The 13,375-nt window shown below is 33.5% G+C and overlaps 1 protein-coding gene across 1 annotated transcript; it reads left to right on the top strand.

The window, feature by feature from the left end:
• The first annotated feature begins 5,485 nt into the window (after positions 1-5,485).
• On the top strand, positions 5,486-10,322 carry LOC149658744 (uncharacterized). The gene is made up of 5 exons (XM_089844485.1): positions 5,486-5,796; positions 6,054-6,216; positions 9,158-9,372; positions 9,489-9,781; positions 9,898-10,322. Exons 1-5 carry the CDS (start codon positions 5,740-5,742, stop codon positions 10,127-10,129), a joined length of 960 nt encoding a protein of 319 aa, XP_089700611.1. The 5' UTR covers positions 5,486-5,739; the 3' UTR covers positions 10,130-10,322.
• Positions 10,323-13,375: the final 3,053 nt, after the last annotated feature.

The following is a 13,375-nucleotide window of genomic DNA, read 5'->3' as shown; positions in this document are numbered from 1 at the left end:
TACACAGAGGACTTATTAACTTACTGCTCCACAAATGTATGCTTCTTTTGGAATTTGTTACTGAATATAAAAATATAATTTGAATTTATGTCTAGATTCTAGTAATGGGAATGTATGACAAAATTTCACCGGTGAAAGTAGACGGCTTCATAAAGCTAGCAGTTGAAACTGTAATCAAAAGAATTAATCTAAAGTAAATACGTTTCCTATATAAAATACTGAAATGAAAGGAACAAGATAGAATTTTCCTCTTTTTACTCATTCGAAAGAGCATTGCAACTAAAATAGTTTTTCAAATTGCAACTAAAATAGTTTTTCAAATTGCAACTAAAATAGTTTTTCAAATGGCAACTAAAATAGTTTTTCAAATGGCAACTAAAATAGTTTTTCAAATTGCAACTAAAATAGTTTTTCAAATTGCAACTAAAATAGTTTTTCAAATTGCAACTGAAATAGTTTTTCAAATTGCAACTGAAATAGTTTTTCAAATTGCAACTGAAATAGTTTTTCAAATTGCAACTAAAATAGTTTTTCAAATTGCAACTAAAATAGTTTTTCAAATTGCAACTAAAATAGTTTTTCAAATTACAACTAAATGTCCATCAACAAGAAGATGCGAGGCCACACAGTGAAGCAGAAGGCGTTTGGGCGAGTAACCCCGAATGATTTTTCCAATCTCGTCCGATTGAATTATTAATAATACCGCTTCCTGCTTGACAGTATGGCTCGCATTCTTTTATATTATCTTTCGAATTGAAATTTGAAAATTCTTTCTTGGTCCTTCACAATTTCTTAGTGTAAATAACTGTATTGGCAGTTACACCGGGATCTTAACTGAGAGGGATTTTGATTATGGAGATGTTTATGGGCCAGGAAACGCAACTGGAGTACTTGGTATACTTGTCAGAGGAGTAAGCGTTTTCAGAAACAATCAAAATTGCTTTAGGACTTAATTTTTGCTAGGAGAATATAAGTAACCGGAACTAGCTTTGCGATGGTGTTTTGTGTTTGTGTTCGAGGGCCCGGGATTAATTTTAAGGACGGCTGTATCAAGCCGATTTATTGGAAAGCATTTCAAATTGAAACGTCTTCTCTAAACTCCGGTTTTCGGGATTACCGAGGGGGATGCGGAATGTTGCATGGTAGATTCAATTTCAAAAGAAACGGGCACTATTTATCAAGGCTGGGTTCCTTTTTTTATAAATAGTTGTCTTCGAAAACGTTCTTGACCCTTCAATATACATTATTATACTATAGTTGAAATATGTTTCTAGCGAGGGGGTAACCACTATGTGAAGTAGGTGTACATTTGGTTTCGTAATATTTGAAGTATGAAAAAATACCGAAACGTAATGTGAAGTATATTCGTAATATTGAAATATTGCAAAGTATGGTGTATTAAGTGTAATACATGTAATACGAAGAATATACTGAGAATATGAAGAGTATAATGATAATATTCGAAGTATTTCGCGAATCCTTACGAATTTTAAGAATCTTAGTGTAATATTTTATAAAATCGAGAAGTCTCGCAGTATTTTATGTTTCCATCCCATATTATAACCGTGGTAAACAGAGTATCTCGGATTTTAGTCCAAATTACAGAACTTTCTCACGGTAGAGACCGAGTTCATACATTCAACATAGCTTTACAGAGAGTATGAGAGTGGTAGGGCAAGGCTTCCGATTGGCTTAAGCTGTGACCTGACGTTCATTTGGGGAGTTTCATCCCTTTTCCACCTACACTTTGAACGCCACATATACTGGTAAAGGGATGATTTATATTCGCAAGAGATAGGTTAAGCAAATTATGTTCTGCCGCACGTGATCATTAATTCCACAATATTTAACATCACTATAAGCTCAAGCTCACTTGATGTAATAGAGATTACATCGAGTGAGCTTGAGCTTATAGACTTGTATTTGGCGTATTTTTGCTCTTTACTTAATCTTTCTATTATCTATACGTGTTTAAAGTTTGTAATTTTAGTCTCGGTTTATTTCGATCCTCTGTTGTTTGACTAAGCGTTGCCTACGTTAATCAAAGCCTGTGCGCGACGCCAATTTTTATTTTCCGTTTGGCAATTTAAGTTGCCCAATTCTCTCACCTGAGAGCGCTATTAGCTGGACTTGAGGAATTTGAAATGTTCATTTTCTCGCGCTTGGAATTTTAAATGCTCATTTTCTCGCGCTTGGAATTTTAAATACCCATTTTCCTGCGCGTTTCGGACTTCGGTCCAGCTATCAATGCCATCTCGTGGTAAAATAGGGAGAAAATAAGAAGTCTCGTTTCTTAAAAGTCGCCCCTTCGAAACTACCGCGCACAGGCCTTGATTAACGTAGGCAACGGACAAAGCAAAGACACTAGTTCTTGGGAGTTTTTCGGACGACTATCATAAATATAGAGCCGTGTTTGACTTTTAAATGCGCTACTTGTAAGTTCAATTTACCAAATGAAAAAGCTAATATGGTAAGTTATTTATTATTTCGGCGATGTTCTTGCTCATTGTTTATCCATTTGTGACGAGGCTAGATCATTTTATTCATTTTAATCGGTTAAAAAGACTAATCAGGTTTATAAATGATAAAAACTATAGCATTGCAACCATGAGTTCATCGAGAAACTATACTCTCGTTTGCAAAGATTCACATTGCGCCGATTTTGTGATCAGATATTAGGCAAGCTCTAATCAAAACCTCATCAGGGTTAATATTCACGGCTAATCTAATCACAAACTCAGTTTAAACCAAACCTATGAAATATGGAGCTGGGTTGCTCAAGGGTTGGTTTTTAAGTTAGTCAGATGAATGATTTGCCTCGAATAACTCTTAATTATAATTGTTATAATTATGAGTCCTTAAGCGCATTAGAATAAAAGCCAACATTTCCATAAAAACGTGATCGACGAACCATCAGTTTTTCTAAGACATCCAAAAAAAAAGCTATCAATTATTATTCTACAATAATATAGAAATGGTTTACCAAGATTATACGTATGTAAGATGGAAGTACTATTGCAACTATTAAGTGTAATGAATACGACATCAGTTATTTGAACTTATAAAGTAAATTATAATAACGCATAGTTTAGAATTATCTAGAAAACTATAACGCATTGAATTAAGTTTTTTAATGTGTAGTACCTTCAGAGTAGGTGTAATATTGGCAATAATTGGTTGAAAAAGTAAATATATTCGTAGTATAGTGTAATATTTGAAGTTTGAAAAATATTCCAAATATTGTGTAATTTCGAAGTATCCAGTAATATTTAGAAGTATATTCGTAGTATGAGGAATTACCGTGTAATATCTGGAAGTATATTCGTAGTATGAGGAATTATCGTGAAATATCTGGAAGTATATTCGTAGTGCCGTGTATTATTTGTAATACCAAGAATTTCGTAATATATTCGTAGTACCGAGTAATATTTAGTATGGTGTACGTTGAAAACGCTAATGGCTACCCCCTTGGTTTCTAGCTACTAGAGTAAAAGACATTCTGGCTTTTACGATTGTGATCTGTGAGTGTGTCTGTTTGTGGTTTGCGTGTGGAGGTTGGATAGATGAAAAAAGCTTATTAGCTAGGTGTTGTAAGAACTTAATGTACTTCAACCGTTGGGCCACCTCGAATATATATAAAAAAGGACTTGGTTTGCCCAAGTCTAAAAAACAAAACGATAAGAGTTTTTTCCAGTTGACTGAAGCGCGGATATTTTATTTTTCTATATAATTTTAAAGACAATCTGTATTTTACTACTCTTTAATTCAATCTCCTGATTTTACTGGTAATGGATTTATTTCCTATAAATTAATTGAAATAAAATATTACTCATCTCAGATTTTTCATGATAAAATTTTTACGAAAATGGAATTGTTGTTGAAAAATCTGAGATAAGATATTTTATTTCAATTAATTTATAGGAAATAAATCCATTACCAGTAAAATCAGGAGATTGAATTAAAGAGTAGTAAAATACAGATTGTCTTTAAAATTATATAGAAAAATAAAATATCCGCGCTTCAGTCAACTGGAAAAAACTCTTATCGTTTAGTTTTTTAGGCTTTAATTGGGCAAACCAAGTCCTTTTTTATATAATATCTGTTCCTTCAGTCTTTATTTGTATTAATCTATTATAAAATAATATTTGCCTGAAATGCGAAATTTTTCACTTCTAGGACGAGGTTAAAAATGGTTCTACACTTCTTCTAATTCTTATATGATACGGCTCACAATTCGTTTTAGAACCCGAGCTTTATAGTCAACTTTAAAACAAACCTGCCACGATTTTAAACTATCAAAGCCGTATCTTTTACAGTCCACTTTACGATTGCAATTATCCATGACATTGCGTGCACTGCCCTTGTACGTTTACAGTGATTGGCATCGTGGACAGTTATTTTAATTAAAATACCTAGGCCACAGGTCCAGTTTTAAAAATATCCTTATTTCCAACACTGATCCATCTATCCTTCCAGCTTTTACAATCACCCATTGCATAGACTCACTCAATAGTCTGCCTAAGCATGGATTTATAATAGAAGCTTACGCTTCCTGGATATTTCACTCACCTTAAAACGCGCACAACATTTATTCCTCGTCTGAAATAGTACCAGCCTGGCACGCGCGTTTGTGACGTAGAATTTGAGGCAAATTCAGAGGGGGGTTGAAGTTTTTCACGTGATCGAGTTCTAATTTTGAATAGCGCGCGCGTACGCGCGCCAAAAGAAAAAGTTTGCCTCAATTTCTACGTCATCAGCCCCCCAGTCCCCACCCGCGCGAATTTTTGTGACATAAATGTGTTTAAAATCAAAATGCCTTACTGAAGGCTACAGGGAAATATCCACGAAGCGTAAGCTTCTATTATAAATCCATGGCCTAAGTAAGGCAACTTAAGCCTTGGTCGAAACTAACATCTAAAATATAAATTAAAAAGGTATCTTAAGTATAGAATTTCAACCGAGACACGTAATTAAACGAAAATTAGACCCGCCAGAGAAGTTTTTAATAAATATAGTGTTATATTTATTGAAAAATATCAAGTTAAAGTTTCAAGGCGGTGAATTGGCAAATTAGCGTCGTCTACTGTAGAGTAACGAACAATTAGCGTCGTCTGCTGTAGAATAATCTTCTGAGGTACTTACATTTTTAATTAAATTAACATACTTAGACTTAATTAAATTTGATGAAACTTGAAAAAGGCACACCTTGAATAGTTACTTGTTAATTTAAAAGTATTCCGAAAGCTAACTTCCATGTAGTTTTTAAATGATTCGATGTACAGGAGCACCAAAAACCCCATGTTATTCCTATGGGAAAATCGGCGAAAATCTGTGATTTTTCATTTAACATTACGGGAGGGTGTGGGATCTTATCTAGAAGGGCCTACCGGCCCTCTAGAATTACCAATTACCGTAGTGAGTGAGAAAACATGAATATTGTACTAAATTAGCACATACCAAACCAACACTCCCTCCACACCCCCAACTACACCTAGCTAATACAGAAATTTTATTTACGTGACTTCTTAATATTCTAAGTATGGTTTTGAATTCAAAATTATTTTTGGTTTACTTCTAAGACCAACAGTAGAATAGTGGAGATGACTTATTTTTTTTTTTTTCGTTATTTAGGAAGCTGATATTGGTTTTATATTAAGAGAGCCCTCATTTGTTAATTATAACTACATCGAATTTACAAATGTTGTGGCTGTCGACGAATGGGTTTTAATTAGCTCAAAGATGGCTGTGGAATTTGAATCGAAGGCGTTTTCTTTGTTCACCGTATTTGACACCATGGTAAGACTTTAAAGAGGTTATAATAGAGAGGGTTATTATGTACCTATGATATTAGATTGCTTCGGATTTGTTCAAATCCATGGAGACAAGCGTTATGTCATTTTGCTGACTTATTTTAAGATTAACTAAAAAATTTTCCTAAAAAGATTTAAGACTGAATATTCACACGACTTACTTCTTATTTTATCAATGGATCTTGCAGATTCAAGAAATTTTTAAAAGTGTAATATTTAAAAATGTAGTTATGTTATTTCCAGACTTGGACTATAATGGCAATCGCCCTACTCCTGTTTTCAGTCATAAGGTCCTACTTAGACTTAGCGTTTTCGAGAATGAGGAATCCAGAGAAGAAAAATCTGTGTCCAAAACAAATATTCTACATAAACGCATTTTCGTCTCTTGCAATTTTCTTTTCCCAAGGTTTAGTATTTTTTACGGAAATTATAACATTACTAGAAATGCATGCATGCATGCAGTCACGTAAGTCGACTTTAAGGTGTTAGGAACCTTTAATTTAATTAGATAATGTCTCTAATAATATTTAAGTTAATAACACTGAAATTAAAGGGTATGAGAAGCTTCGTTTGAAAAACCCCTGATTTATATAGCAAAAGATAGAATTAATTACTGTGAATTCAAAAATACCAAGCTTTTAATTCTCCGATTTCTAGTTATTTGGCAATATGCATTTGAAAATGCTTCATATGAAATTATTTAAAATCCACTTTTTAAGAAAGGCTACAACGTTTTCTTGTTTTTGACGTCACACACGCGAGATGGTGCCATTCTCTCCGCTATCAAAGCATGGACAGAGCTCAAGACGCGTATAGCTCGCGCGTATAGGTTTCCTGCGCTTTTTTCCTCAACGTCATAATTATGTCATAAACCAACCGAACAAGCTGACAAGTCACAATGATTTATTAATCAAAAATGTCTTGATTAGAATCAAGACCTAAAAAGTATCGATAAGACTGAGGTTATCACTTGTCTGAAGGATCAGATATTAATTTTCCTTTTTAATTGAAACTTAAATGTATGCTTAAGAAAAAACAAGGTTCCATTATCGTTTTCCGTTGAAATAAATTATTTTACTGGTAATCAATTTCAAAAATTTACTTATCTCGGCTTTTCGACCACAATTCCATTCCCCGAAAACATTTTATCATTACATTAATTACTTTTGGGAGAGTACGTGTATGGTTTTGCGTTTTAAAAGGTTCCTAAAGACGTTACATCCCCATTGGAGACCGGCACGCTTCGCAGTGGAACATTTTAATTATTCTAAAACCAATGGCGCCAAATTCAATAGGGACAGTAACACTTTTACTCGCGGTTTTGCAAAATGATGTAATATCAAGTGTAATTTAGTGAACCGTCGTATTGTTCTTTCTCATAGTTCAGGGCATGATCAGTGTTACTGCCCAATTTCTCTCTCTAGTTTCAAACAATGGTTAGAGACTATTTGATATGGCTTGGCACAACATTATATACATTTGTAACTTCTAAATAGCACAAAAGGAAAAAGAATCCATTTTTTTATATTTTGGTTTGAAATAAATAATCTCATGATATATGTAGTTATAACGAACAGAAAGTCAAGGGAATGGCACCGGTAATGAGCAGCAAAAAGAGAGGAAAGTTTGCTTCGAGGTAGCAGAGGGACATGGTAGTGAAATAGTAATCTAGAATTTTGTTCGTTCAAACCTTAATATATCATGAAAAATTCAAGTGAGGAGGTGGCACTACCCAGAAAGATTGATTTTGGCAGATAACAGCGAAAAAATTATGTTCTACACACACTGGAACTATGGGAGAGTTTCTGGGTCGCAGGTCGCACATGATGAAATTTCAACTGCAGTTTACATCAATTCTCCCTGGTCGTACTAGTAGCAGGTTAAGCTATAGTTTGCTCAGGTCCTGTTAGTCTCGAAAGGGTTATATAGTCCTTGAAACTTTTAAAAGGTTGTTGTCATGGCTAAACAGACTGCTATTACAGTTTTTTATTGTTTTATATGATATTTTGACACGTTATCTCCCAAAAGTAATTAATGTAATGATAAAATGTTTTCGGGGAATGGAATTGTGGTCGAAGAGCCGAGATAAGTAAATTTTTGAAATTGATTACCAGTAAAATAATTTATTTCAACGGAAAACGGTAATGGAACCTTGTTTTTTCTTAAGCATACATTTAAGTTTCAATTAAAAAGAAAAATTAATATCTGATCCTTAAGACAAGTGATAACCTCAGTCTTATCGATACTTTTTAGGTCTTGATTCTAATCAAGACATTTTTGATTAATATATGTTCCTTCAGTCTTCATTTTAATTAAGAATGTTAAGACTGTTTTACATTTTCAAAATCTGCACTAAGCAGAAACATATATAAAAAGGACCATAACTTTAGCTCAATCAGACATTTATTTATAATGATACTTCAAAAAAAACGTAAATCATTAAAAGTTTGTATTCTTATTGTAATTAACATACAACTTTTTACCATCATTTATTGAAACGCGAGGCGCCCCCCTAAAAATTCCAGAAATAGGACCAAATTGGCAATTTTACAAAATTTTTAAAAATGCTGATTTATGTCCTCTTAATGAAACTAAGAAAAGGCACATCTATGGTATGTTATCTTTCATTTAAGATGGTTCCCAAACTTAACGAATGAATAGTTTTCTTTATACACGATCCCAATTAAGGTCATTTTTCAAAAAAATCCCATGTTATCTCTATGGAACAATATAGTATTTTTCACCAAATGTCTGATTAATTTTATGGATTCTAAAACCACCCTTAACAACTTTTTTCTTTATAGAATTAACTATTAGTTGGATCTCTTTGAAATTTTAACCACAAAATTAGGGCCCAAATTTTAGTTCGCTGGCAAAATTTCAAAGCAGCAAACACAATACGAAAAAAGTTACGGCCAATCAAAGAACCCTCCTTTAGCATTAGAGGCAGTATCAAGTCTTATCTAAGAGAGCGACCGCTCTCCTAGAATATATCGAAACTGAGATTTCGTGATTTTCCAATGGATTTTAAAAATAGAAACTTTGCTTCAATTATATTAAAAACTTTATATTTTGAAAGTAGAGACTTGAAAGTGTAATATAATACCACTTTCGTGCTAAAATATGATATGAAATTGTAAATTCCCATATCCTTTAAACTTAGTGGTGTCAGAAACTTTATGCAAATAATTTGCTTAAAAACTCTATGCTTAACAAATATTGTTAAGATCGCTTAAGCCTAAAATACTTTGGTAAAAAGGTGTCGGTTTTGATCAACAAGCAAACATGTAACTTAGGAAGTTAGACCCAAACAATACTGTTGTCCAAAGTCTGTATTTCTATTTCAGCAACCACACTTTCGACTGTGTCTGCTATCAGATTGGCATTAATTTCGTGTATATTAGCTTGTTACATCTTGTCTCAATGCTTATCGGGCAGTGTTCTATCCAAGCTAACTCTCCCACCCAAGGGACGTTACATAGATGATCTAGAGGGCATTCTGCGACACCCGAATCTACCATTTTATGTTGTCAAAAATTCTGCTTCTGAAACCTTTTTCAAGGTAAATAAGGCTTATGAAAACTATTCAAAATCTATTCCGTATTTTAAGATCAGGTAGAATTTCATTTCATTCCAAACCGCTTATGCTAATTATTACATCTATCATCTTTCATACAGAATGCTGTGGAAGGATTACCGAGGAAAGTGTTTAAAGAAAACATAGAAAGATATAATTCAATTAAAGATGCGGCAAACACAAACGTTTTCGAGGTGCTAGAAGCCTTAATCAACAACCTAGTAACTTCATCATTTCCCATGACTTCAATACTAGAAGCTACGCCATTACTCGACATGTGCGAGACAGCTGAGCTTAAACTTCATATATCTCGTGAACCAGTCCATTCTTCTCTTTTGGCATTTCCCATGAAAAAGAATGGAAACCCCTACATCGCACGTGTTTTCAAGCAAACGTGAGTTATAGTCTAACTATTATATTAAATATTAATAGGAATGTGTATGCAATTCTATGACTAGTAATTGACCAATTTTATTTATATTTCGCTATCACTTGTTTCTTCTTTTTTAGAATCCAGAGAATGTACGAAACTGGCGTATTATTTCGTGATCGTGACTTTAACCTCTGGTTAACTGAACTATGCCTTGCGCAATACAGATCAATTGCAGAGAATGAAGTGAAGTTAGAGTTGAAGAATATTCTGGTTGGATTGATTTTTCTCTTTGCATTTCACACTTTAGCCTTCTTGTTAGTAACATTTGAACTATTGAAAAAAATTAACTGCGAATTTCCCGCGTACTAAAAAGTAAAAACGTAAAATTCACCAAATAATTTTTACTGAGTTTGTTTGAAATGAAGTTTGATAAAATTATTCCTTAAGAATTGTTATTAATAAAAGCTAAGTCTTAATAAATGCCAATCCATTTACTAAAATTTCACAGTATCAATTAAATGTGATCTAATTAAAACTATTTTTGCGTTAATTTTCATTTGACTAAAGCTTGTGATCGTTGTTAACCGTATACATATCAATAAATAAATAAATATAACATCAAACTAACTAATAATAAAAATAATAAAAAGAATATACAAGTTGTTCCTGATAGATCTGACACAAATTAAGGGGGATGTTCTTGGTTCGATTTTGAGTCGAGAATTTTCTGTGACATTTGCAGTCCGGGCCACTGTTTTTAAGTTAGGATTGGAGTATATTATGCATGACACCTTAAATTTAAATTTTCTTTGTAATTTTGAAGTATTAAAATTTATCTCCAACGTATAACCAACTGTTCTGTTTAGTATGTATTTTGCCATTTCTCATTTGTTTACATTTAATACAGACGATTGATTTATCAATTTCGACAACAAAACATGTTACAAATTCCCGCAAATTTAATTCTAAATATTTCCCTCTCAAAAAACCAAGAGCAATGACAACTCAAAGTGAAGGTGGCAATTAGATTTGTGATCAAGAGATGGAGATGGTGGAAGGTTACTTGTTATATTTAGTCATTCAAGGCCTGATAAGTTGTAGTTGGGCGTAGTTGGAACAGACTCCCAAGAGGACCATTACAATTTTTGCGCCACATCTCGTATATTATAGCGAAATCGATACCTGATGGCATTTTCCAAAATATATTTAAAATTATATTTCAAATTACTAATGGTGATATGAAAATTAACATATTTTTACTTGAATCGTCTTATCATACATAACTAAATATCCACGGCTTCCACGCCAAAAACGGACCTTTTCGCCGCAAAGTGGAAACACTGGCGACATCTCGTATATTTTAGCGAAATCAACACCTGGCATTTTCCAAAATATATTTAAAATTATATTTACTATTTACTATTTAAAATATTATTTTTTCATATTATTTAAAATAAATAATTTATATAATTTAAAATAATATATTGTAAATGAATTAAATAGCTGAAAATAAATATAAATTTTTAACCAAAATTTCAAGTTAGGCTCGAACGCGCGAGTCTGGGTTTTAAAACAATCCAAGAGGAAAAATTTGTCGAGCGTTTTACCAACTGGGCTACGATTACCTCTGCGATTTCCCTTCTGTTTGCGTACTCTATACATATTCTAAAGCTAGAATTGACTGACAGCTGAGGGTGAAAATTAAGGTGGGGTTTTCGACGCCGTCCAATAAGCGATGTGACAAAGAGAAACGAAGGAGGAGTTAAGACGAAACGAAGGAGGAGTTAAACTCTCGTATATGCTCCCCATAAATCTTTTCGCCATCTACCGATGGGCGCAAAAATTAAAAATGGGGTTAGGGCTATGGGTCTCTTTAAAATATTTTTTTGTGTCGCTTTCAAAACGGAACTCTGACGTCACAACGTAGATGAGTCAATGACAAATGGGATAGAAAGACTAGTTTCAACTTTATTATTATTAATTTTGTTTTGTTTTGGTATCGTTATATAAAAGAATCACGTTCTCAACTTATATAATCTATAATTTTACTGGCAAGAGCTCTAAGCTGTCAAAGCTGCTCTGTATGCTGAATACCAAAACAAGGGCAAAAATCATTTTAATATACTCAGTGTGGTTTCCAATGTGGTAAGGTTGTACAGCACCCAACAGTGAGACGCTCACTTTCCCGTGTCTATGGGGAGTTCGAAAGCAACCGCCACGCGACTTATCGCAATGAGGGAAGGTTTTCTATGCATGCACATATATATGTGTATACAAAAACTGGTTCTGAAGTCGTAAAACTGGTCAGTCAGGGACAATATATACTCATACGGGACTATAGAACAAAGCAAAATTCTTAATTTCCTGGACGAGTTTAAAAATAATTCTATTCGTCTACAAACTTTTATAATAAGGTACGTTTCACAACTCCTTTTAGAAACTTAGCCTTACACTGAGCTCGTGCCACGATTTTTGAACTATCAAAGCTGTTACCTTTACCAGCATCACAGGCCTAATAAATAACTAAATAAATAACCAACAGGGTATCAGCGCAATACTCCGTTGGTTATCTAGTTAGTGCAGAAAATGATTTTCAAACCTTTTATTATACTTTTACCAGCTGCTGTTAATTTAGGACTAGCAAAAATACTGTATCAAAACTATTAGAGCAGCGTTACAGAAGTCTAAATGAAAAGCTAGTTTCGGTTTTGACTATTTCCACCTAACAATTGAGTTTGGCAATGCCACGTAACAGTAGCGTCGCTAGGGTTTGAAATTGGGGGGGGGGCTAAATCTGGGAAAACTAGTTATTATAAGAACTTAATAAAAAAAATGGCATAATGGGTTCATTGGAAAATTGGAAAATGTGTAGGCCTTTAAAACTATTCGTAAATTTGTGTCAACGTGAAATTATTAGCATATTAAAGATATACAACCTTTTATTGATAAAGAGTACGGAACCGATTATGAAGGATTTCCACTCCTTTTAAGTTTATTTTTAGTTTTGGCTAGCTTTTAGTCCACACTATTGGGACTCCCTCCGACAAAACAAGAAACATTTTACTTGTCTCCAACTCTCCATCTGTTTTTAGCCACATCGTAAGATGTGAGCTATTAGTTTCATTGGGGATGGAAGTGGGAGTTGCCGTGTCTGTTGTGGTGGCCGTGGGTGTGTTCGTCCTCCCTCGTAATACATTATAGTTAATTAATAAAAAAAACAAATAAAAAATATTAGATTTGCATTTAATTGAACAACATAAAATTAATTATGTAATAGAAAAATTTAAACATTGTAGTTTTATTTTTAATATTGTAGTTCAACTTGGTTTAAATAGATGTCGCTGTGTAAGTTGCCCTGACGCTATGAATACATTAGACCCTGAATACATGAATGTACACCAATTACACCCTGAATATTTAAACATTATACTTCTGAACTTGTATCTTTGAGGTCGGATACTTCTGAACTTGCATCTTTGGGGTCGGATACTTCTGTACTTGCATCTTTGGGGTCGGATACTTCTGAACTTGCATCTTTGGGGTCGGATACTTCTGAACTTGCATCTTTGGGGTCGGATACTTCTGAACTTGCATCTTTGGGGTCGGATACTTCTG

Source organism: Phalangium opilio, unplaced genomic scaffold (assembly GCF_054372755.1).
Source record: "Phalangium opilio isolate 3A_F unplaced genomic scaffold, DU_Popi_V2 ptg000075l_1, whole genome shotgun sequence".
In the NCBI taxonomy this organism is placed as follows: domain Eukaryota; kingdom Metazoa; phylum Arthropoda; class Arachnida; order Opiliones; family Phalangiidae; genus Phalangium; species Phalangium opilio.
The sequence above is the reverse complement of the archived record's forward strand: the minus strand, read 5'-3'. Positions and strand labels throughout refer to the sequence as shown.